Below are 24,130 nucleotides of genomic sequence, written 5' to 3' on the forward strand. Positions count from 1 at the left end.
CCTGCCTTGGGTTTTGCACAAGGTCAACTAAGCATGTATGCTCTTTTTTTAAAGGCAGGGCCACATTCTAGCTCGCATAAATATATCCCAAGTCTCATTCATGCTACTGGGGTGTGAATTGCACGTAGCACTGCTGGGCAGTTGTCGATCTGCTCCTTTCCTCCTAGCACGTATAGGAGTTGCTGGACTGTGCTATGCCATTAGCTGCAGTAGCAGAGAGGAGGTGGCTGTAGGAGCGGCAGAGTGCAAAGAGAAAGCTTGCTGCAGCCTGGAGGTTTTGCCCCCCTCCCCCATCTTCAAGGTTTTTACATCTGCTCCCATAGTCACCAAAGAGAGAAAGACATACACACTCATATACCAACCCACAACAAAACCCACACAGGCAGTGCTGAGGAGCTCTCACCAGGAAGCTGACTTACCCTAAACCACTGCGTTATTTCTCGTCACACTACATCTGGGTCTGCTCTCACTGCTGCCTCCGGATGAGCTAGACCCAGTTGCCAGGACTAATTTGGCCTGTATGTGCAGTGGTCTCTGGTTACCTCTTGAGGTTTTGGAGCTTTTGTTCTCTCAATAATATAATTATTCTTATCTGCTAAAAAAAGAAGTCCATCTGAAAAGGCCGAGAACACAGAACACCACTCTTCGTTTTTCTTCATGTCTCATCTAGAATAGTTGACTTCCGTAACGTTTATTTCCAACAGCCGCTTTCAGCTTCCTGCGTTTGGTGAGTTCTTTATATTTTCTTTTTTTTCTAAATGTCTTCATGTGAATCGATATTCTGAATCAAATTCAGTGTCTTTAGTTTTACTTTTATTAATAAGTTTGTGAAATTGATTCACATAATCAGTTTTACTTTTAATACCATCTGTTAAATACTCAGGATTGTGATACCCTGTTAAACGGTGGTCTAATCCTGCCCCAGGTCATATATCTTCTGGATTTTGTTTCAGAGTTTGTTTCCACTTCAGCGTAAAAAGGCCTTGTACAAAAGCAGAAAGAGGGGTGTGACGGGCTGTGCCATGCCAGTATTTTCCACATTAACTGATGTAAGAAAAAAAGAGAGAAAATGGGAATTATTCTAAAGATGATGGGTCTGATTCTGAACCCCTTTTCTGTTGTATGAACTATGAACCCAGGAGAAATAGGCATGTGTAAACCTGTAACACCTCAAAGGACAGCTTTCTTCCCCATTTGTGAAGTACATCATGGTTATAAAAAAACTGTTCTGCTTCATCTTAAATGTTCCCAAGCAAATTTAGGTGAAGATTTTATTGTGAGAATCTGAGAAAGGTGAAATTTATGTTCTTAGGACTGAAGTGAGATTCAAATTATTTTTAATTTGCCAACGTATCTGTCACCGGCTCTGGTTCCAGTGGCTGCCGGGCCCCGTTGGGTCTAACAAGTGCTTCTGCTACCTTCTGAGATCGAAGGGCTTCGTTTGCCATCTGAATGGCCGTGGTTGTAACTCTGCTTTCATCTCACCCGCATGGCTTCTTCTCTGCTTTCTGAGCCAACCGTGGCATGCTCATGGCATGGGATCCCCTTAGAGAGCAGCATGTGTGTGTGTGCATGTGTGCACATCTGTGCACACCCATTTCTAGATTCTGCTTACAAAAACCTGCATCTTACGATGCTCTAGCAGCAGTGGGATGGTCTTGTCACATTGCCAGTGAGAGGTAGTTGATCTAAAAGGTGAATGAGGAGGGAGCACACAGAGGCTGGAACCATCCCTCTGACACAGATCCCTGCAAAAAATCTGAATGTGGCTTTAAGATTTTCTAACTACTTCTTTCAGCTGCATTTCCACCTGTGGATGGGGCGGGAGTGGGGCCGTGGCATCTGGAGGAGGCCAGCTTTGACACGGGATTTATTCTAAAGAAAATACTTGTAGAGGAAAAAGGTAGGATAAATGAGATTGGTTAGTTGTTAGCAGGCACATGTGTCAGCATTTTTTGGTGTCAGTACATGCCCATCTGCTGCTGCTGTCAGAATAAGGTGGGAGTGTGCATTGCATTGTGCTGCTTTGTATTTCACATTTCCAAAACCCACCATTTAGATCAGTGGGTGTTTACAAGTGTTCCAGTACAAAAGACTATACATGTATACTTACTTGACTTTAGAATGGCATTTCATCTCATTTTTCAGAGACAGGTCTGAAGATGTATCATACAAGTGAAGTCCAATTTACCAGAGAAAGTGGGTACAGACTTGACATGAATACTGTTTGAGACTTGGGCAGTAACCGCATGGTAGAAAAGCCCCACATGCACTTGCTTCCTGCTAAATTAAGAGAGTAGACCTTGGTGGGGCATAACACCAAGTTTTATATTCACTAGACTAGGTGCTGCAAACCAGGAAAAAGAGTAGTTTTATATTTATAGAGAATCTGTGTTTTTATAAGTAATCTTACTGTCCACAGCAAAGTTCCAGAGCAAAGAATTAAAATTTTAAAAATGGGCTTGATTTTTTTGTATAGTAAGACACAAATTCATAAACCATCGGCAGGGCAAAGTGGCTGTAAATTACTATCATTTAATCCCATTTCAAGGGAATTTCACCATGCCAAAGCACTATGAGATGGTCTCATGGCAGAAGAGCATCAGGCCTCACATGATTGCCTATATCAGAGGACCTATATCTACATGCAGCACAGTAAAACCACGAAGTTGGAGCTATATTTCCAGAAAGTTACTAAAAATACTTCTTCAGCCTGGTGACCAGCTTTCTGAAGAAAATATTTATATGTAGAAGTTTAACACATTCTGTCTCAGCTGCTCCATTGCGAGTATGAATTTGGGGACAAAATGAAAGCACTCTTCCTACTGCTTAAACCCAGCAATGCAGAGACTGATGCTAAAGTCAAATCAGCTGGTAACAGCTGCCGGTGCCAGTGATATCAGGAAGGCAATCTCTTGTACAGCGAGAGGCAAGCCATATAAATTCTTACAGATGTAAGTGGATGCTTTGCAGTATACCCAGACCACACAGGAAATTAGCAGAAATTGTGGTAGTGGTCTTGCAGGCTGCGCCTCTGGCCTGTCTTGTAGAGTGGCGGGTCTGCACCAGCAGAAGCTCCCCAGGAGCTTTTCTCAGTGACACTTTCTGATAACCAGCCAGGAGGACACCCAGGCAGCGAGATGAAATTCTGTTGTTTCTCTTCTTGCTTTTGCTGTGCAGCTCTAGATGCATAGCAGCAACTGGGTTAGGAGCTTTAAATGAAAAGGATTTTCAATGAAAAATACCTCTTCTCTCTAAAGCAAACACCCCCCATTTTCTTTGTATAATGTTGGTGCTGTGGTTCTATAGTTTTCATTAAGAAACAGTCGAATGTTACTGAATCCACTGTTTAAGTGATTAATTCAATTTGGCACTGACCATACAATGAAAAATTGCAGAATTTTTTATTAAAAAATATGCTTTTGATTATGGTCTACACTGGAAGGGGAGATGTTTGGAGCCAGCAAAATCTCAGTGATGCAGCAGTAATCATGAGCCCTGGAAGTCATGGGTACAAAACGTTGGTGTATTGGGTCTAAAATGAGCAGCTCCTAAAGTAGTGGGGAGCAATAGTCACAGCTGGAGGCTGTGCTGGAGGATTGCCGTCAGGGCTGGCACGGCAGCTGGAGGGTAGCTGGCAACATGGTTTGAACACTTACTGCGTGTGTGTGTTCCTCGCAGAGCGGGTATGGAAGTATCTGCTTGTTCCTAACCCCACTTGTGGCTGTGTCCTGCATTTGTGGCAGATTCTTTGATCTTTCCCACCCTGCACAAGTGCTTGCCACTGTGTCTGCGTCGTATTTCTTTTGTATAAGAAATTGCATTTGGTCTTCGGTTACAGAGGCCAAGAAGTGTAAATTCCTAAGGGATGAGGGTGGAGCTGAACTTGACATGCTTTGTCTTTACCTGGCAAAATGTATTGAACCTGCTGGAAACCACTTGAGGATTCTGCTATGGTTTGGGGGTTTCCCCAATGGGGGGCCATGGTGACCTATCACATAGGAAGGACCCAGCATGTGCTGGAAAGGGAATGAACACCTCTCCTGGCAGAAGCTGGTGCAAAGGGCTGTGGTTACATACCATGCACGGTGCTGCTTGTCACACACAAGTGTGAGCGTGGAGTACTAGTCTCAATAACTGACACTTGCTCAGTTTAAGGTTGTTGTACCATCTGGCGATATCTCTTTTCCTCATGAGTGGCACTGAATTGCTTTTGAAGGTTATCCTGGTTTATGTCAAACTACAGATGAGACTGGCTCTCCTAATATAAAAGTTTGAGACCAAGACCCCTACGTAGTTAGGGGTCTGTTTTGGTCATCTCCTGGGCACATGGTCATTGAAAGAATATGAAACCTCTCACTCTCGCAAGAAAACCATTCTTTCCTTTTGTTGACAGGCATACCAGTGGACGCACACTTTGCAGCTTGCCTTTTTTTTTCATTAAGTAATTGTGCTTAAAAACTGGTAAAGTCTTTACAGTTCAAAGTTACTGAATTAATGACATACTGAATTATTGATTAACTTTCTCTCATCGTCCGTGTGCTTGTGTTTTTCTCATTACAAAAATATATTATAAAATGTCTGTCTTAAAAATCCCTCATGTAATTTCTTTTGTTTCCATCAATTTAAATGCAGGTTTTTAAATTCATGTATCTTTCAGTGGAGTCTTAATTCTGGATGAAAAGCTGTTGGGTAAAATATCTCTGAGTTTGAATCAAGTCCACTGGGATTCAAAAATAAAGCATGGGAAATGTTCTCATAATGTTCAAACGTAGCTCTCCTAAAATATCTCTTTTCATATGTGTGATCATTTTCATGCAAAATATGTAAAAAACAAGAAAATCAAGGAAAACTTTTTATGCTTCCCACTGAAAACCAGAAGCTCTGCATTAAGATTTACTGTAGTGTAGGGATTTGCATGATCTTTAAACCAACTGAAAGCCAAATAGATGTCAACTTTGAGTATCTGAAACGGCTTCTCAAAATACTGAGCTGAAGAAAGAGCGAGAAGGATTCATGTATTACGTTTGGTGGTAAAGTGTAGAGGCTTTTCTCCTCTTAATCTGTTCCATATGACCCAGTGCTGTCTGCAGTCTTATATGTTTTATATAAAAGTGACAAGAGATTAAGGTTATACTGGAATTGGAGAAAAGTAAAGGAAAACAGGCCCTGAAAGATATATTCTGCTCTGGCGTTTGGTTGGTGTACAATATAAATCAATGTACAATCTGAACTACCAGGTATAACTTGTGCTAATTCCAGAAAAAAAAGAAATCTTGATAGCATGTTCATTTGAAATGGGGCTTTAATCATAACTATGCATAGGATGTAGGCCATTTGATGTAGGCAAGTACGCATGCCCGTTTATTGTGTTTAATGTAATTTACTACAATTAAGGAATTCTAGGAGGCTATGTAGTGAGAAAAAATATTTTCCCACCTGTCCTGTAAATACATGTTAACTCTTAATTTATCCTTGTGCCAGGTACAGTGCATGAATACTGAGTTGAGGGATAGATTGTGGAAGGCAACTCCTTTTTTAATTTATATCAAAAGGATAAAGACCTTAAATCAACAAATGCAGGAAAAGTTATGATAATTGTATGTTTTGTATTGTGCCTTCTACTTGCAAAGTGATTGAAATTATTTCCAAGCAAGCCCTCCAAATTTTTAACATTTTAATGTACATGTGTGCACACACAAAATTTAAGAATGAACTTGAAAAGATGGCAGTTTCCGTCTGGCTGAAATCTAGATTATGATTTTAAACAGTCTAATATATACAGAGACAAGAAAAAGCTTTTTGTTGCTGGCAATTCTAAGGGGAAAAGCTAAAATTGTCAGCCAGTTTCTCAGTGTTATAAAATAAATAACAAACCAGATTAATGTTGCTTACTTTACTAGCTTTGCTCATTAACTTGAGAAATTTGACATTCATCACAGCAAAACTGAAGTGACATGCAGTAAATATGCATTCTTCCCAAATAAAAAAAAATCAATGTTTTAGCAAGAAGTCATTATTGTGAATTGTTTGATCAACTGAAGCATCATTATTTGCTGCTCAAAACACCTATACATTCAACACATTTTATTCTTATCACAAAATATGCAAAAATAATCTTCCATCAAACATTGGCTAATTCTGTTCTAACTAATATTTTCCTCCTACACCTTTACCTCCCACTGAAATCAAACTTATGCAAATACATAACTTAATGAACATGGAAAACCTCCTCCTCCCCCTGAGGTTAGGGTGAGAAGATCTGGACTTGAGAGTCTCCTTATTTTGTGGTAGGCATTTTATAAAACCAGAGCAAAGTTAAACCTGAATAGACATCTGGAAGCAACCTTGGCAATCTTGCGAGGGATCCATGGAGGGCAGTGGGGAAATGGTAGGACAATTTTTTAAAGACTTTTCAACATTGAGGAGGGTGTTATATCACCTGTATCATTCATATATTAGCTTTTAGCTATACTGTTAACATTGATTACTTGGTAGTGTTTAAGGGACCCAGTCAAAAGGATCAAGTACTGTGCAAACAAAGGAGAGGAGTGCAGTCCTACCCCAGGTTAGAGCCGAAACATGCAGAAGTCAGCCGTCTCCACTGAACTGGGCTTAACACAAGCTCTGAAAGAGAGGTAGCCTTTTGCCTGTGTCCCTTTTGCAAGTGTGTCTGTGGAGTTGCCAGGTTGTTAGTTTTAACATTTTACCATGTTACACATTGCTGGGATTTAATATAAATCCCTGCATCTCCTTAACAAATCGTTGTAACATATTGTAAAGATGTGTTTAAAAAATTTAATGGCTGCATACACAGTAGAAATGTAATTGTTTATAATGTGTGATTGTGTAATTTATTTGTATGTATAAGACTCTATTATCTATCAGTTATATACCCAGGTAATTGCAAATCCAGATTTAGCACAGGAGTGATTTCTGCTCATGTATATGAAAATACACATGCGTACCTATCTGTAGAAATAAAGTAATTTAAAGACCATGGTCATTTCAATAATGCATCCATTCTTTGATGCAAAATATGATGCAAATGACAGTAACATATCTTACCCTGAATATGTGTCTGTTTCGTATAGCAATCTGTAGCAAAGTCTTCTGCAAATGAATATCAATGTATATACATATACATGTCTATATATGTATATAGACATGCAAACACACATGCATGTACATATGGATGTCATCTTTTTTGTATATGGGTATATAGATTCATTATTGAAATAGTTATGTTTTTAAATATACACTGATCTATTTTCAGTATTTTTGTGTATATATATTATGCATATACACTTCTATGCATCCAGTCTAGCAAATAATGCATAATTCTGCAAGAAACTACAAATGCTTATTTAAAACTGAAAAATATTAGTTGTGAATGAAAGGGAAATGGATACTTCATAATGATTATGCCTGTATGTGCAGATGGTAAAAAAACCCCAAACAAAACAGGGAAAGGGCTAGGCTTTCTGGGAAGAAAACACAACCATAGTCGAAGGCTGTAAATAAAAAAGTACTTCACATTTTGTCAGCCAAAAAAATTTGGGGGGATTTTGAAGAGTTAAACCTGTAAAAAAAATCTACAAAAATATGTTTGTAAGTGCCTTTTTGATTTGTCTCAAACTTCAAGAAAGGTGAACCGTGTTAAAAGAGGATGTGGCACGAAAAATTTGAAGTGGTTTGGGGCCCAAAGATGCAACATTTCCACATGTGAATAATTCTGCACACACAGTAGTCTCATTGAAGTCAATTACTTAGATATCATGTGTTTTATAATATCAGTCCTTCAGTTTGGCTACAATGCAGTTGGACTTGGGTGGAAATTCACTTTTTAGCTGTGAGTCCATTCTGATAGACAGAGTGACTTTTCATAGGTACGTGTGATAGCACTATAGTCAGCATGTAGTGCTTTATCCATGTTCATCTGCAAGTGTATCTGTATCCCCATCTGGACTGAAAAGTAGTTCTATGTCAGTGGTGAATATATACACATATATATATATATGTATGTGTGTGTGTACAAAAACAGAGACTATAAGGGAACGCAGACGGACAGATGGTTGGCGAACTTCTGTGCTTGAACATACACACGTGTGACATTTGCACACCAGCTGCTCCATGTACGGCTTTATCTGTGGTGAGACTCAAGGAGAATTTCTTCTCTAAGTGCAGAGAAGAAAAATTATCGCAGGGGAAGGTAGGAAAGGAAGATGACATACCCAGTACCTTGCAGAAGAGAAACACTTGGTAAGTGCAAGGGCATGTGCCACACTTCGGGCACGACATGCTGCTCCTTTTCTGCTGACTTTGGAGGATAGTGGATCAGACTGAGAACGGCACATGAGCTGGTCCTCTGTGAAGGGGTTACTTTCCTACACTTGATTTACCCAAATTTTAATTTGGAGAGGATGTAACATTTATACTGAAAATGGGTCACTTTTGAAAATGCCCTATAGTGCTGCGAATACCACATAGTCCATGATTTACCATGTCATGCCATAATGTGGAGAAAAATTACTTCAGACTCGTGGCTTGAAATTTGAAGCAGGTACTTAGCACTGCCAGATCTTGTTGACTTCTATTGACTTTAGGATCTCAGATCAATACATGAGAGTCTTACAGACTTTTTGCTAATTTTTGGGTCTAATAATTTGTGTTCATGTTTAATTTGTAAGTAGATGAATCAAGGTGTGATTAGTCACAGCTAAAGGCTTCTTTAAGATAAAATAAATATTTCTTTTGTCTGACTGGATAATTAAAATTAGTTAAATAGTTTTTCTCAGTGACTGTAGTAAATTGAATATCTTTAGACATGTCATTAGCCATTGGTTTCATTATAGTTTCTACTTCTAAAGTAATGAACCAGCAAATTTTTATTTAAGATATCTCATTATACAGCTTTATATGTATGTGCAGTGTGTAAGCATGTGTGTAAATATGTACATTTTCTTCTATGGAAAGCTTTCATCCCTTTACTAGGACTTCACATCCCATTTCATCTTGTAAATATCATTGGTCTGTATTTGTCATTATAACAAGATTCCCCAGTCTCAATATGAGGGAATTTCCTTAAATCTGATGACTTGCATTCCCTTGCTAATAATAAAGTTGGCAAGATGCAGAATATTTGATCATAAATAGTTTTCTTCAGTTTCAGTTGTTAAAACTGAGGTTTAAATTTTCAGGTGTTGTCTTCATCCAGAGGTGATTTTTTGCAAAGGCTCCTAAAAAAGTCGTTGTCCATTTTCTTTAAATTTCATAAATTTCATAAAGTAGAAATTTTTTTGTATTTTTTCAAAGCAAAGCACTGAAATTTGAAAATAGGAGCAGGATTTCAGTTTTGTGAATAAGGGAATGAAAGAAAAAACTCTAAGTTGTTATGTCTGCAATTTTTTTTAATGCTGCAAGAAGATTGTTTTTAAGATGACAAGACATCCTGGCTTTGAAAATATGAGTTCATTGCATGTTGCTTACTCTTCTAACTTTAGGAAGCCATTGCAGATATGATTGTAGTTAAGGATAAAATATCTGTATAAAAGCACTCATCCAAGCTTCTAGGCATTCTCTCAGTTCTTTAAAATATAGAAACTCGCTGGGAGATAGTCTGGCAATTAATCCGTCAGTGTCATACCAGACAGCTGAAGCATTCTGCCAATGAAATAACCTGCCATCTTGCTCTTGGGCCAGAGAATGAAGATGACCTCTGTGGTAGCCTGCTTGGAAAGTGAATGAGTTGAATGCAGGTTTTTTTTGTGGAGTAGTTTCAGAAAAAGATGCAGCACCTTGCAAAGGTATGGGCTGTGAGCCAGTTCTCCTTCATGGCAGTGGTACCACCACAGAATGCTGCTATGGACTGAAACACTGACACTGTCTGAGGCAGCGGGAGGCTGTTTCCTAGGCTGGCAAGACAGAGCCACTTAGTGCTATAGATCAGAACTGTCTTAAAATGAGTTTAAAAACCAGGAGGCAGCTAATGCAAATGTCAGAGCATCAGCTTAATGGATGCATGACAGGAAACTTCACAGCAAGGGGCCATTTTCTTGCAGACCAGCTGCAGTCTCCAGACGGACTACAGCTGATGTATTAGTTTTCAGCAGCCACGTGCTGTGGCAGCAAAGGCTTGTGCAGCAGTCTGGATGTTTGTATCTGAATGGGGCAAGTACAACTCACCCACAGAGTTGAAAACAAGGTAGCATGACCTTGGCAATCTGGTGATCTGGCTGAGCATCCAGACTGGATCCACGACAGCTGCGGTGCCTCCGTCACAGGGGCGCATTGTCTCCCTCTGCATCTTCTGGGTGCTGCCCTTAACCAGGCAACAGCATCTCTGCCCTGTCTTGATTTCCTGCCAGCCTTCCTTCTCTTCCCTCTCCTGCTCACAGGAGTTGTTCTCAGGCCCCATCTGTGCTCTGCAGTGCCCACTGCACCCGTGGAGGTGGAGGGGTAAAGCTGTGCTCTGTTCTGGTCAGTGAGGGTAGTCTCCTTCCTCTCCTTGAGAGCTTCTAAGACATGCAAGGAGAGTTTTTATGTATCCGTGGTGCAGTTAGAAGGAGTAGTGATTACAATCAACATAGAAAAGAACTGTAGGAACTGTTTCGCAGACCCCACCTCTGCATGAGGTGGAACTTACAGGAGTAATGTGCGCAGGCAAAGACACTATGTACATTCAAGCATTGCACAGCAAGTGGAAGTCTCTCCAGTGGTTTTCAAATTTTTTTATTAGTGTAAATGTTTTTACTTCCTCTCAAAGTCTCTTCAAGAGCTAGTGTACACAGTGCTCAAACTGAAAAATTAGCCTTCTCTTATCCTGATATCAACAGGAACTGCACTGAGATGTAATTGTGGTAGGGACCGGATAATGGCAATAATAGTTAGCATGTTAATTGCTTTAACTCTCTGAAGCATTTTGTGGCTGCCTGATCTAAAAAGCCTGTTGTCTTGCCTGTGTGGTTTGTTTATGTATGAGCCAATTCCTTCCAAATCCCAGCCTACCCAAGGGTGCGCTATCAATATCCAAGATAGGCTTTGTAATTAGGAGTTTCTGACTCTTTTTATTTTCCCCTATCAGAAGACACTGTCCATGCCCTGCAGATGTTTAGCCATAGTGAGCCATGCTCACAATGATCTTATAGTAGATGCCAGAGGCACTCCTGGCAGTAAATGAAAATCCCATTTGGTTGAGTTGATAAACTTACCCCTTCTGATACAAGTGGTCCTGCTTTCCTTTGTTGGTAGAATTATTTCAACAAATACTAGTTTTTCGTGGGTTGTATATTCATGTGAATCCTCTACCTGCAAAGGGCTCCTCTTCCCATCCTATCCCATTGCATTACAGGTTGATAACACCACTCATGTTCTCCGTATCATATTCAGCCATGACGAAGTGTGAGGCATGCGATTGCTGAGGTGCAGGACAGGCAGTGCCCAGAGAGCAGCTGCTGTACGGCTTCTTGTGCTCGCACTGTTGGTGAAGTCTGAGGACTCTGTAACCACACACCAGTGCCAAGGTTCTGTATTCCAAAGACAGAAGGAACAAAAATAGGAAAGCAAAGAAAATAAATGTTGCATTAGTTACATAGACAATATGATACAGTTGAAAAAACCAGTCCTCTATCTAAAACTGTGCAAGAATTTTCTTTGGGGTTAATCGCAAAGTTTATTAAAGGTCACTATTCAGAGTGACTGCATCAGAATTAGATATATATTCTTATATTTAATAATATTACAAAAGCTCTCACCTTATTATTCAAATAAAATTTGATATTGCTACAAGTGATGAAAGCATAAACCAAAGTCGTGTAAAAGAAGATACAGGTTTATATCTGGAATTCCAGATCCAAAATGGACTTGATAAAGTTAGTGAAATTTGGAAAACCAAATTGTTGGGAAAAAAATTAAATCCATCAGCAGCTTAGACTCAGCCATCTGTGATCAGAAGATTTTGTGCAGTCTTTTAATGGGTGTAGCATGCTGTACTGTTGGACCAAGACTGCAATATGTAGTATGAGACAAAGGAACTAAAGCTTTTGCAAATATTTAGACAACTGGTTGTATACTGAGGTGCAGAAGTGCTCAATACTGGCCTGTCCTTTAAAGGACATGGTCTTCTGTTTATGTTTAATCTAGAGAGTTTTTCATTAATTGAGGTGAACTTGTGTAATTATTTTAATACAGTAATACTGCTCTTACCCTGAGTCTGCATCAAGGACAGGCTATGTGCATAATTAAAAATATATCTTCAATATAAACATAGGTAGTTCCAACTATATAAGGAGACACATGAACTCTAAATGCCTGTGGAGAAAAGCAAGATCGGGACCACTGATGGCAATCTGTCCACGGGACCAGAATACGGACCTTGTTACATACTGTTCATTTTTATTCATCAATGGATTGTGGAACAATATGTTTTGAAAACAATTCCACACTGTTGTGGTGGAATATTTCAGCTTTTGTTATTGTGTGTGTCGACTAGCCATATTCACTGGTCCTTAATATCTTTTTCAGTATTTAATCACTTATATACTTTCTTTCAAAATAGCCAACATAATCAGACCTGGTAATCAACAAGCTGAGTACCAGAACAATCCTTTTATCTGTATTTCTCCATTCTGACATTTATGAAATAGGAAAGGTCATGCTTCAGACATCCTTATGTTCCCCCACATTCAAATATACATGAAGTAATGAGCCTGAAGGCGTTAAGGACTACTTGCACCAAAGAAATGTTTGTTCTGAAAAGGAAACTTGGTACATGCTAACTTTCTCCTGGGAGCATGCAGCTTTGTCTGAATCATATGCTACTGGCTTGTGGTGAATTGTGTTTTCAAACTGTACTGCTGACACAATTTTGAAGTAGAATACCCTGAAGGAAAGATGATGATCCATTGGACTATGTATCCTGCATATACTTTTCAAATTTTTCATAGATGTATTTTATAACTGTCTTGTTTAATTCCCTTGAGAGCTTGTTTGGGAATGGAGAAGGTGAGACAGTGAAGTTAGACCTACTGAGTCTTTAAAAGCAAATTTCCAACTGCCGTCACCAAAACTTAAATTCGTGGAGCAGCTCGTTTTCTGGAAGCCAGGAATGCCATGAAGCAGCCTCGGCCTCCATCCCACTTCCTAGAAGCGAGCTGAGATAGCAAGAGCACGGTTGCACTGGTAGACCAGGAAGCGCCGTCTGTTGCAATGACTCCTCTAGATACTGGTAACTCACCCGCAGGCTTGCTGCCGCCTCTATAAAACAACGTGCTCCGGCCAAGCTGCTGACACATCTTCTTTCAGCTGGTGCATCGGGTGGGAGAGATGCAGGTGTGCTGGCAGCATGAGAGGAGGTAGGGCATGGCCTTACTACAAAATGAAAGCAGGGGTGTTGCCAGTAGCAGTTGTCAGTGCCTGGAAAATGTTCTCTCTCTAAGCTTGTCTAGCACTTTTCTCTTCTTTTCCTTTGTTTTTCCCCTTTGTGGAGTAAGCCAAAGCTTTGAGTGTACTAGAAATGTGGGTGAGGGGTGGGGAGGGTGGGAGGGGTTAGGGTAGGGAAAATGGAGAGCATTATGGTAATGTAGAGTATATGCTTTTTGTGGCCATCATTCATTTCTGTGCAAATAACCTTAAGCTGTGACTTCTCTCTCCATATATGAAGGAGACAGAAATGTATTATTTGTGTAACATACACAGGACATTTTGAAATTATGCAGTGATACATTTTTAATAACTTTTGTTGAGCAGAACTAATTTGCCTTCAGTTTTGCAATTAGTGATTTTCATAGCATCTTGTGTGCCGCCCTGTGTAAGCAGTGAATGTTGCACACAGCTAGTGGGGAAGAGGCAAAGCTTTCAAAATAGGAAAATTTGACTGAATGCTGGCAGGAGCTCAAAAGCAATTACATACTCTGAAGAGGTACTCTCAGTTCAGTTTTACAACAGAGTAAATGTCACGGCAGCTGTATCCCCTTCAAATGCAAGGGGCAAGCGCTGGTGATGTAGCTTTCTTTGGCTTGTGCTTCTTGCTTGTTGAAAGTGGTTTGTAAGAAAAATTTTGAACTTTTTTGTATTTTTGCTGTGAATCCTTCATTGCTTTTGAAAACTGTTAAGGTTCATGTTGCTTGAGATTCACACCTGAAGTCTTCGCTTCCTCATTGTCACAAGTGGTTCTGGGCTACTGTTCATTATAGGATTGCTTAAATAGTCAAATTGGCTAGTGAAGGGCTTTTTTCCTCTTGACTACCTCTAGAGAGCATGGGTACATTTTCAAGGGAATCTGAACTGATCAGTTAAGAGGGATTCGAGATTCTGTCAGTCGTGGTAAAAGTCAGAGGCAGGAAATATCTCACTAAGAGAAGGTTAGTGGCAGTTATACCAAAGTTAAATTGATTTTATTAGTTTTTTAGACAATTGGAGGGAAAAAATAGTTGGTGTCAGTGGAGAATAGCAGAGCTTATAGGACCGTTAGACCCCATAGAGCAGCAAGAAAGTTATTCATGTGAATGTCTGTTGCACATGCAGCTGGCTGGGAGGGAACAGCAAGGTTCATCAACCTTGAAGTGGGGTACTCCCTGTGGCTATCCAAAGACATGTCCAGGCATCTTTATCTTGATAAAGGATGGTCTGTTCTCTGTGGGTTACATTTTATTTTTACTCTTCCAGAAACGTCATTTGACTCACGGAAGAATTAAAACCGACAGCACCACAGAGCCGTGTGGGAGAAAAGGGGATTTTAGACTCAAGTGACACAATCAAGTCTTGAGAAATAAAGAGATTTGGATGGTTTCTCACCAAATGGAAGTTATCTAGAAGGCCTCTGAGACGACTGCATCTCTCCATCCCACTCCTGCTGCAGAGAGACGGTGCTCTTGGCCCTGGACGTTAATAAAATGCTGGATTCAGTCAAGTGTGTCCTGGTGGGAGACTCTGCGGTGGGGAAAACATCTCTCTTGGTACGTTTCACCTCTGAGACTTTTCCAGATGACTACAGACCCACTGTATACGAAAATACTGGAGTGGACGTCTTCATGGATGGTGTACAGATTAGCCTAGGTCTTTGGGACACATCTGGCAGTGATGCTTTCAAAGGCATTCGCCCCCTCTCTTACCAACAGGCAGATGTGGTATTAATGTGCTACTCGGTGGCAAACCACAATTCCTTTCTGAACCTGAGGAACAAATGGATCGGCGAGATCCGCAGCCATTTGCCTCGCATCCCTGTTTTGGTAGTGGCTACTCAGACTGACCAGCGTGAGACAGGGCCCTACCATTCCTCTTGCATCAGCTCGATAGATGGGAAGCGGCTTGCCCAGGACGTGCGAGCCAAAGGCTATTTGGAGTGCTCTGCCCTCAGCAACCGGGGTGTGCAGCAGGTGTTTGAGTACGCCGTGCGGACAGCAGTCAATCAAGCCAAAAGGCAGAACAGGCGGAAGCTCTTCTCCATTAACGAGTGCAAGATCTTTTGAGGACCATCAGCAGTGGTTTTGCCCATGTTCATTCTTTATCTTTGCACAACGATGCTGCAGCAGAGAGAACGGGAGGTGAATCAAAGCAGGACTCCTGGCAGGACCACAGTGCAGGTGCCTCTAGTGAGACAGATGTGCACTCTATCTGATCTGCTCCCCCCAGCACACGCTGGCACTGTCTTGAAAAACAAAAGGTGCAGGTACATGCCCTTATTCACAAGCCTGTGTTTGGACTTGGCTAGGCTGGACTCGAGTGGACCTAGCCTGGAGATCTACAGATAATACCTGTGCTGATTTTGTTGTTATTTCTGTTGATGTTCCTCTGTTGTTGGTTTGCCTGCATTTATTTAATGACAAACTTCTGCCTGGATCAACCCCTGCCTCTTGACATGTCTGTCCACAGGGAGCTTTTTTTACTTTAAAAACTCAGTGTATAAAATATGACCATTGTGTATTTTATTTAAATATGTTGTTGTAAAATCCTGACAGTTTGTTTTCATATTTTGGAGGTTCTTCCTTTAGCTAACCACAGAAGCAAATTGTCCTATCCATATAATAAATGGTCAGCAGGCGAGCCTAGCACTTCTTAGACATGCCCAAGTCACTGCGTAACAGAAATCAAATCCAGTACATCCAGCATAGGAGTGATCAAAACTTAGTGACATTTGACAGCTGTCCTGTGGCTTTGTGAGGTTTATTTTGTTATCTTAGTCTTGTCCCTCAGCAGTGTGGTCAAAGATGGGACGAACCAGAGGAAACTAACCTGATTCTTCCTGGACCTCACCTGGTTACAAACCCAGAAGGGCTGGCTTGCTGTCAGGGCTGGTTTAGACATATGGTTGGGGTGGCAGATATGAATTTGTGCTATCATCACCTCTGCTGTCCCTGCTGTAATTCTGGAGACAAAAGATTTCAGTCTCCAGGGATGAAAGGTATTTTTTCATGAGCACTAAAATTCTCACATATTTTTAGTACAATTCTTTTCAAAACAGTGGTTTTAGAAACCAGTCACCTACTATAGTAAAAAATTAAGTACATGGCAATGTTGAATGTGTGTATTTAGAATGGCTAAATAACTTTTTTTTTTGAGTTTGCATACTAAGTATAACTGCCTGGGTTGTATCAAAATAAGAGTGAAACAGGCTTTGCATGCTGGGGAGCGTGGCAAGTCTAAGAGTCAAATCCTGACATACCTACTTGGGCCAATTTACCCTCCTGCACAGAAAGCCAGGCCAAGGAGGTGGAAACTCCAGATGTGTAAGAGAACTCTGCTAGAAGATGGAGTGGGGTCAAGATGCAATGCTGTACATTTCTCGTGAGTTGTGGTGTTCCCCTCCTCCTCAGGTTATCTGTTCCCTCTGTCCCACACCATCTCTCCGGTCTTGCAGATCTACTTCATCCCAAGGTTTCTGCTGCCCATAGAGGAAATCCCTGGGGGGATTTCTTAGTGCAGCAAGATTTTTTTCCTCCCTTTCCTTGTCCTTCAGCTAGCTCAGAACTGACCTTTGAGGGGCTTATAGCATGGTGCCATAAAAGATGGCACATAGCATAGTAGGATGATTCTCTCTCCACATGGATCCCAGGAGAATGACCTGTGTCTGTTTTGACTGAGCCCTGACTCATGTGTTTCAACAGGAATGGATGCAGTGACTTGTCTGATTCAAGTCCAAGGTGGGACTTCAGGAGTTACCCTACTAAACAAATAAGCTATAGCTCACATCTTATATATCTGTAGTTTGCTCCTGAAAAACTGGTTGGGTGCTCTTCTCCATATTCTGTTTCTGCCTCTGAGCTTCTCTAAGAAGGTAAATTCTAAATTCAATCATTCCCCTCTTATGAATCCAAGAGATGATCTCACCTGTGATGTAGGCAGCAAGTATTTGCATTGTGGGCACCTCGAATAGCAGTGGTGCACAGGACACTTGACGGTGTGATCATCCCGCCAGCTCCCAGGATGGTGAATATTTATCACTCATCAACCTGACTGTAAGGGAGGCTTCTGGTCATAAACCAAACTGGTCTCAAGTGAGTTTTTTATATCAGCTTTAAATCTTTACAAGTTTCTGCACCCAAGCACACAAGACAAGGGCTTCCATCACCACCCATCTTTCCTGTACTCTTCTCTTTCCTACTTCTCCTTCTCTTCAGGTGTTGATTGGAAATCCTTTGCTCCCTGAAACACTAAAACTGACATGTTTGTAAAAGAATCTCAGTGGTGTCATACTTATGTAGAGATACAGAAGTGGCTAGGTATTTGCAGTCCTTGGTTAAAAACCTTTTGGCTCTTGAAGGAAATATATTTCTACATATCAACTCTTGCAAAGCCTCTTCACTGAAAGTTTTGGGGTTTTTTAACCCTAATTTAAAAGTAGCCATTGTTACTGTTTGAACATTAAAGATCACATGCAAAATGTCACGTTGTGAATCTTTGAATCTTCAAATCTGTTACAATTGTGAACATTTTTTGTTAGGTCCCCACTCCGCTAATGGATTTAATACCTGGTTTCAGATTTTTTTGAGACATATTTTTGCCAGCATATTCTATTAAATGGTCTTTTTTCTCTGTGCTTTAAGCTTTGTTTACAACAGTTCATGCTGCTGCTTTTATGTATTGAAGAGCAGTAACTGCTAGATTAGGATGCTGTGTTGTGCTATCTGCTGCTGGATGCTGGATTCAGGGACCAGAAGGCTCCAGGGAGTTGTTGTATCAGACAAAGCCAGATGAAGATGAGATCCAGAATCACACCATAACTGAAAATCCCATCTCATCTGTATTTGCTTCACAAGGCTTGTTACGGTGTATTACAGAGTGAAGAATTCAAGATCTGCTTGCAATTCAGTGAAGAAAAGTGGATAGGCTTCCCTGAGATGCCTGAGCTGATGATACAGGATGCACAGGGAATTTAGGGGTGTCTTGATATACTCTTGATAGAGCCAGTGCAAGGTGCGAGGCCACGGAAAGCCAGCTGATTTTTAAAATCAGATTGGAGAGAGGATAAAGTAACAGGGGGATTTTGATTTGGTGCTATGTGAAAAAAACAGTTCCAATTTTCACAGCCTGGTTATTTTCAGACTCTCAAAGCTAAAAGGCACTTTTCACTGGGAACAAACTGTGAAGCACATTATTTTAGTGTCTGTAATTATGCAGCTTTCCTTGAGCTGTAGAACTGATGTGCTCAAAAATTGTGGCAACTCAAATGCAGAGAGTGAAATCTGAAGATATCAGAACTCAGCCGAATATTTGGCCCAATGGCTTATTGGGAGGGGCTTGCACAACTGCAGCTGTGCTGCCCAGGGTGTGAATGGAGAGGGACTGCTGAGGTCTCCTGTCAAACCCTACCAGGGTGGTTTTGCTAGCGTTACTTGGGCAACAGGGTCCCTGGGTATGGCTTGGTGGTAAAAATCTGGCCCTAATGTTCAAAACAGATTCAAAAGACAGCTGGGCACACATGTTAAGTTTCAACTTCTTTTGCTCTGAAAAACAGCTGATTGGGGGAGATATAAAAAATGTACAGCTTCTCCTCAGCTGGGTCGAGCTGTTCAGCTAAGGGAAGAGATTTTGCCCAAATGTTCCCTTTCTATTTTCTCAAACTGATACCTTTCAGTTTGTTACTCCATTGCTAATTTTACTTTCGCTTGCTATTAAAATAGGTTAAAAGTTAAAAAGATATATATAAAATACTTGGAATTTAAAATGAGAACAGCAATAGCACGAAAATAGTTATTTTCGTCACTGTCTGACTTCTCATTTTGACAGAAGAAGTCATTTTGGGTCACTGTTTTACTGAATTCTGCGAGTTGGATAAAAAGTTGAATAGATACGCAATTGCGATTAAAATTGGAAACTATTCTTTTAGCAGGAAAGAAGATTTTCCTTTAGTAATTTGCAAAATGTGATGAGTAAATGTTACATTATTTTAAATACAGATTTCCCAGCCTTTTACTTGCTTGATCTGCAGCATACAATAGAAATATTTTCTAAGAATAAATAATAAAAATATGCTTCAGATCTTCCCCCCTGCCCCCCATTTTTCATATGGGAAATTATTCAGTCTTGTTAGATATAACTGATACTGTTTTGCCTGATATTTGCAAGTAACAGTTTGCAAATATTTGTGCAATTTTTGTGAGTACTCTGCGATTGCTAAGGTGTGTGAACACATACTATCTGATGCTTGTGTTGATAAGGAAAATGCATTTAAAGCAGTCTCTTTATACATGGCATCACTGTGAAATAAATCACTACAGGGATCAGACACGAAGAAAAAAGGAACATTGGCACTCTGACACCTCAGCCTTTCCTCTATTACTATTGCATTCGAGTGAATACAGCCATTAAAATAATTTCAAATAAATGGGGCAATTCACAGCTCTTAGCACTTTCTCCTAATGCCTCTGCTACACGGGGCTCAGGTTAATATACAAAGAATAAAAAGCTTCATTTCAGAACATCAGAATGGCTTGTCTGCTCTTGCCTTTGTGAGCAAGTTAACTACCTTGACTTAATTAAAAGTCAGTTCAGCTTCTGAAAAAAGCCAGATATGAGCACAATTGGGTTCACCAAACTTCCTTGCTCTGAAACAATGGTAAGGAACTTTTGTCTCTGGATGTGAGGAAACATATTTTATGTCTCGGAGATTTTCTGCACAGCTGTAAATGAAAAAAATCCTGACCAGTGATCAGCGTTTACCTATCCTAGCAGAGCTGCATGCCCTTCACGTTGTGCTCTGAGCAGCCAACTGTTGAAAACAAAATTCGGGGACAAAACAACCTTTGTGCATATCTAGATGTAACTGCTTAACTATAGCTACGGTGGCCTTTTCCCTGCCCTAGACCTCTCGCTTCATCACAGCGCGACCACGCAGCTGCTGTGTGCCCTCATGGTCTGTGTTGCTTGGGAGGCAGAAGGAGAGCGTTGACACCAGGCAGCCTTGCCCAGGCAGCTGAGAGAGACAGGTTTTAAGCAGGACAGAAGAGGTGCCTCGCAGGGCTTCCCTTACCAGGCGTCACAGGCAACTGCCCTACTCTGCAAACAGTCAGCCCTGCCACAGTCAGACTTCTGTCACTTGCAGGTGTCCTTGCAGTAACAGATTTATTTTGTGTGCCGTTTCTAAACTCATTGTTTCTCTAAGTCATTACCAAGCCTGGTTTCTGCAGGCACTGTTGTGCTGGTAGCACAGGCTGGAGGGTGCATCTCAGCTTTGCTGGGCTCCAGCTGCTGCATTTCGGGGGGGCTCTCAAAGCACCAAGCCAGAACCTGCTACACATCCCTTTCTGAGTTCAGGGAGCTGGCCTCCAGCCTCGCAGGGATCAGCTGCAAGAGCCCTGAATTAGTTATTAGCAAACAAAATAATAGCTGTTGCTGCCTTTCTGGTTATGAAGAAGTGAATGAGCAACATGTCTGTCTCAGGTTTTTCACAACCACCCCACACAGGGCTGGTGGGGGGATTTCTGTCATTACTCCTCTCACCTTGGGCAGCCGTCAGTATGATTCATGCAGGGGTGGAGTAGAAGGGCACAGGCCTGTGTATGGTGGTGGTTGTTTCTGTCTCTGGAAAAGAGGAAGGAAACGACGACCGATGCCTCCGCACGGTGTGAGGTGCTCGCTCGCTCGTGTCTGCAGCGTTTCCAAGAAGCGTCCGGCGGGCACCAGCTCCCCAGCAGCTCCCAGCTGTGCCTTGGAGGACACAAACTGACCTATCTCTCACGCTGAGACCCAGATGTCTCTCCACACCCCCTGGGTTGCCTTCCCAAAAGGCTCCATTGCTGTTCAGGTACCACAAAAAGGTGAGATTTTCCAAAATCCAGGCTTTGCTTTGAAAATCAAGATCCCTCGCAAATGCTGACTGCTGCGGATGTGGTTGAGAGTGTCTGCTAACCACAGGCAGGGCCATGGTAGCCGAAGGGGGACAGCCAGCCCCAGTGTGTGAGGGAAGAGACCCAAGACCTCAACTTGGTAGATGAATTAATGATATAGAAGCAGCTGGAAGGAGACTTATGTGTCTTATATGCCAAATCTCTGGTAACACATAAGCAACTGCTTTCTCAGAAAACTATGCTCTTTTTATATATAAAATGTTAAGTGACTTTCTGGCTATTACCTTGACTAAATGCTTGGATTTATCTACCAACATGTCACCAGCTCTGCTGCTTAAAATCCAGTGTCAGTGCCATCCTGCTGTGAATGCTGCAATGTTTAACACAGCATGCATCTGAGTAAGGGTTAAAGGACACAGGATTTCATAAGAGTCTGTTTTAGGGCTTCTAATAGATCTTGGACATTAAAATATATACATATAATTTAAATTATAATGTAGTATGTGGAATTTGTGATGGTATCTCATCCATCAGAGTTATTGCCCTACTAAACCAGAACCTTGGCCCATGATTAAGGCATTGGCTTAGACAATGAACACTGCTGTTCAATCCCTCTCCTATCATGCAGGACTTGGCCAAAGCCAGGTCAGGTCAATGGGGATCTTTTAAATTTATCCAGGCTCCAGACTAGGCCTCCATAAGCCTGCACAAGTAACACAACTCCAAACTGACTGCTGGTGTAACCGACCTGTTCAGGATCAGCTTGACCCAAATGGATTCACCATACCTGAGCCTGCTCTCCGTGTCTGGCTGGTGAATGTCAGGAGGATGAACTGCAGACGTGAAACACTACTGCACAGACACCCTGACTGTCCCCAGCCCTGCTGCTGCAGCTGGGTGACACCAGACAAGCCACGGCTCCACCTGCCCACCATGTGAAATGGGGAGATGGCAGTGACCTTTTTTTAAAGTACTTTCAGAGCAGTCATAAAAGATCTTGGTGCCAGTGGGTATTCTTGAGTTTGCCAGGTCCTAGCTCCCCTTCTGAGAAATGTTTCTGCTGATGGGTTTGATCCGCAGAATTTGCTCTGAATGAATTTGTAACACAACTTTATGGGATTAGGGCTTTCCAGCATTTCAATTCACTGAAGGCATAGGGAGTAGGTAAGCATAAGGACAGAAAGAGAAGGGACAATATATTGATGCATTAATTACTATTTTAACAGATTGTAATCACAACTATCAACATAATGCCCTTTTTAATTGTACAAAACATGGGTATGGGCTGAGCTAACATCTGATTCATCAGTGATGTGTTTTTAGAAATCAAATTCTCCCTGAAGGAGTTATGCTGAGTACTGGGTGGGTAAAGCAGAGGAAAGGTCCCTCCATACTTACCCCTACCACTCTTTCTGGAGCATGCTCTTGCACTACTGTAGTGACTGGACTCTGGGCTGGACTGATCTTGATGTGTGCGACAGGGACATTCTTACAGTAAGGATTTAGTGCCCAGTCAACAGATCCCACTGAAGTGTCATCACCTTGAAAATGTTCCCGTTTCCCTTATGGGTGAACAGTAGAGACCGAACACAACATGCACAAGAATTTAGGTTTAGCACAACCAGGGAGAGTAGCTGTGAGGTGAGAAACTATGGTCTTTTCACCCTTAGAATTTCACCCTTCCAGGATAAAAAACGGGATAAATTACCAATGTTTCCCAAGCTGTTCCTTTGTGATGGGAAAGATTTTTTTTTTCTGCAGTGGGAACAGCCAGGGTACCCACATAGAGTGTCAGGCTCCTGATGCAGTACAAGACATAACTCAAGGAGATAAACTCAAGGAGAGGAGCTTCTGACTCTGCTCCATGGCTTCCACAACTCTCCACCTGGCTGCCAAGAAAAGTGATGCACTGCCCTTTCTCTGGAGCATCCTCGGGTTTTTGGCTCTCTAACGTGCAGGGCCATAGCTGTGCTATTTTTCCCTGACTATCTGGAGGCATTTAAAGAAAATGAGGCATCTTTACCCAAGAAATTCCCCTCCTGCTTTCATAGCTGATGTGTGCTTTTGACTCCCACTACAGAGATGTCACGATTTAACTTTTAATTTACAGATGAAAGGAATCCTATGAGCCTTGCCCAGCAAAAAGAAGATTAGTTGGAAAGTTGCTTTTCCCCCCTGAGAATAGCTAGTTCTGGTGGATTTGATTTTTGCAATAGGTGTCAGCCGATGCTGGTGGAGTTAACTCTGTGTAACTGCACAGCAGAGACTGGAGGGATATAACTGCATTGCGTATTAAACACATTAGTGATATAGCTTTAAGCAGAGAGCACAAATAACATGTGAAAACAGAGGCAGGTTTTGGAAAGATCTAAGGCAGGAGGGGTTGGTTAACTGGGTTCCTGAAAAGTTACTAATTTCTGATTGGGATCTGGGACAAATTGCTCAGGGACACTATTGAGCTATGCAGAATTAACAGAGCATTCGCTGAGCAGAGGAGCTTAGATGTTTGCAGGGCAGTGCTTTGATGTTGTGCATATGACAGAAGAACCAAAACAGTGGGAAGACTGAAACCTCAGGCAGGGTGGCATGAAAACACCGTACCTTTAACTCCACAAAATCAGCCTGCTGAGCTGTGTGTGCTGTGATGAACAAGAGAAGCTATGAATGTGCCAGGCATGAGGAATAAGTTACAGAAGCAGCAGTGGACTACATCATGTCTTCAAGCACCAGGAGAAGACACCCAGGGTGGGAAGAGGAGATGACAGCCTGGGAGCTCAGAGGTGCTCTTCACAAGCGCAATGGACAAAGCTGCAGCAGATGGGCAGAGTCAGCATGAATGTGAATGG

At 41.5% G+C, this 24,130-nt stretch overlaps 1 protein-coding gene across 1 annotated transcript; it reads left to right on the forward strand.

Moving 5' to 3' along the window:
- Positions 1-379: 379 nt before the first annotated feature.
- RHOH (ras homolog family member H) lies at positions 380-17,880 on the forward strand. The gene is made up of 2 exons (XM_074822385.1): positions 380-727; positions 14,665-17,880. Exon 2 carries the CDS (start codon positions 14,892-14,894, stop codon positions 15,465-15,467), a length of 576 nt encoding a protein of 191 aa, XP_074678486.1. The 5' UTR covers positions 380-727; positions 14,665-14,891; the 3' UTR covers positions 15,468-17,880.
- The last annotated feature ends 6,250 nt before the right edge of the window (positions 17,881-24,130 follow it).

This window comes from Strix aluco, chromosome 4 (assembly GCF_031877795.1).
Source record: "Strix aluco isolate bStrAlu1 chromosome 4, bStrAlu1.hap1, whole genome shotgun sequence".
NCBI lineage: Eukaryota > Metazoa > Chordata > Aves > Strigiformes > Strigidae > Strix > Strix aluco.

Bases quoted from the DNA above. Each gene is read 5' to 3' on its own strand.
- RHOH (XM_074822385.1), top strand. From the start codon at position 14,892: ATGCTGGATTCAGTCAAGTGTGTCCTGGTGGGAGACTCTGCGGTGGGG.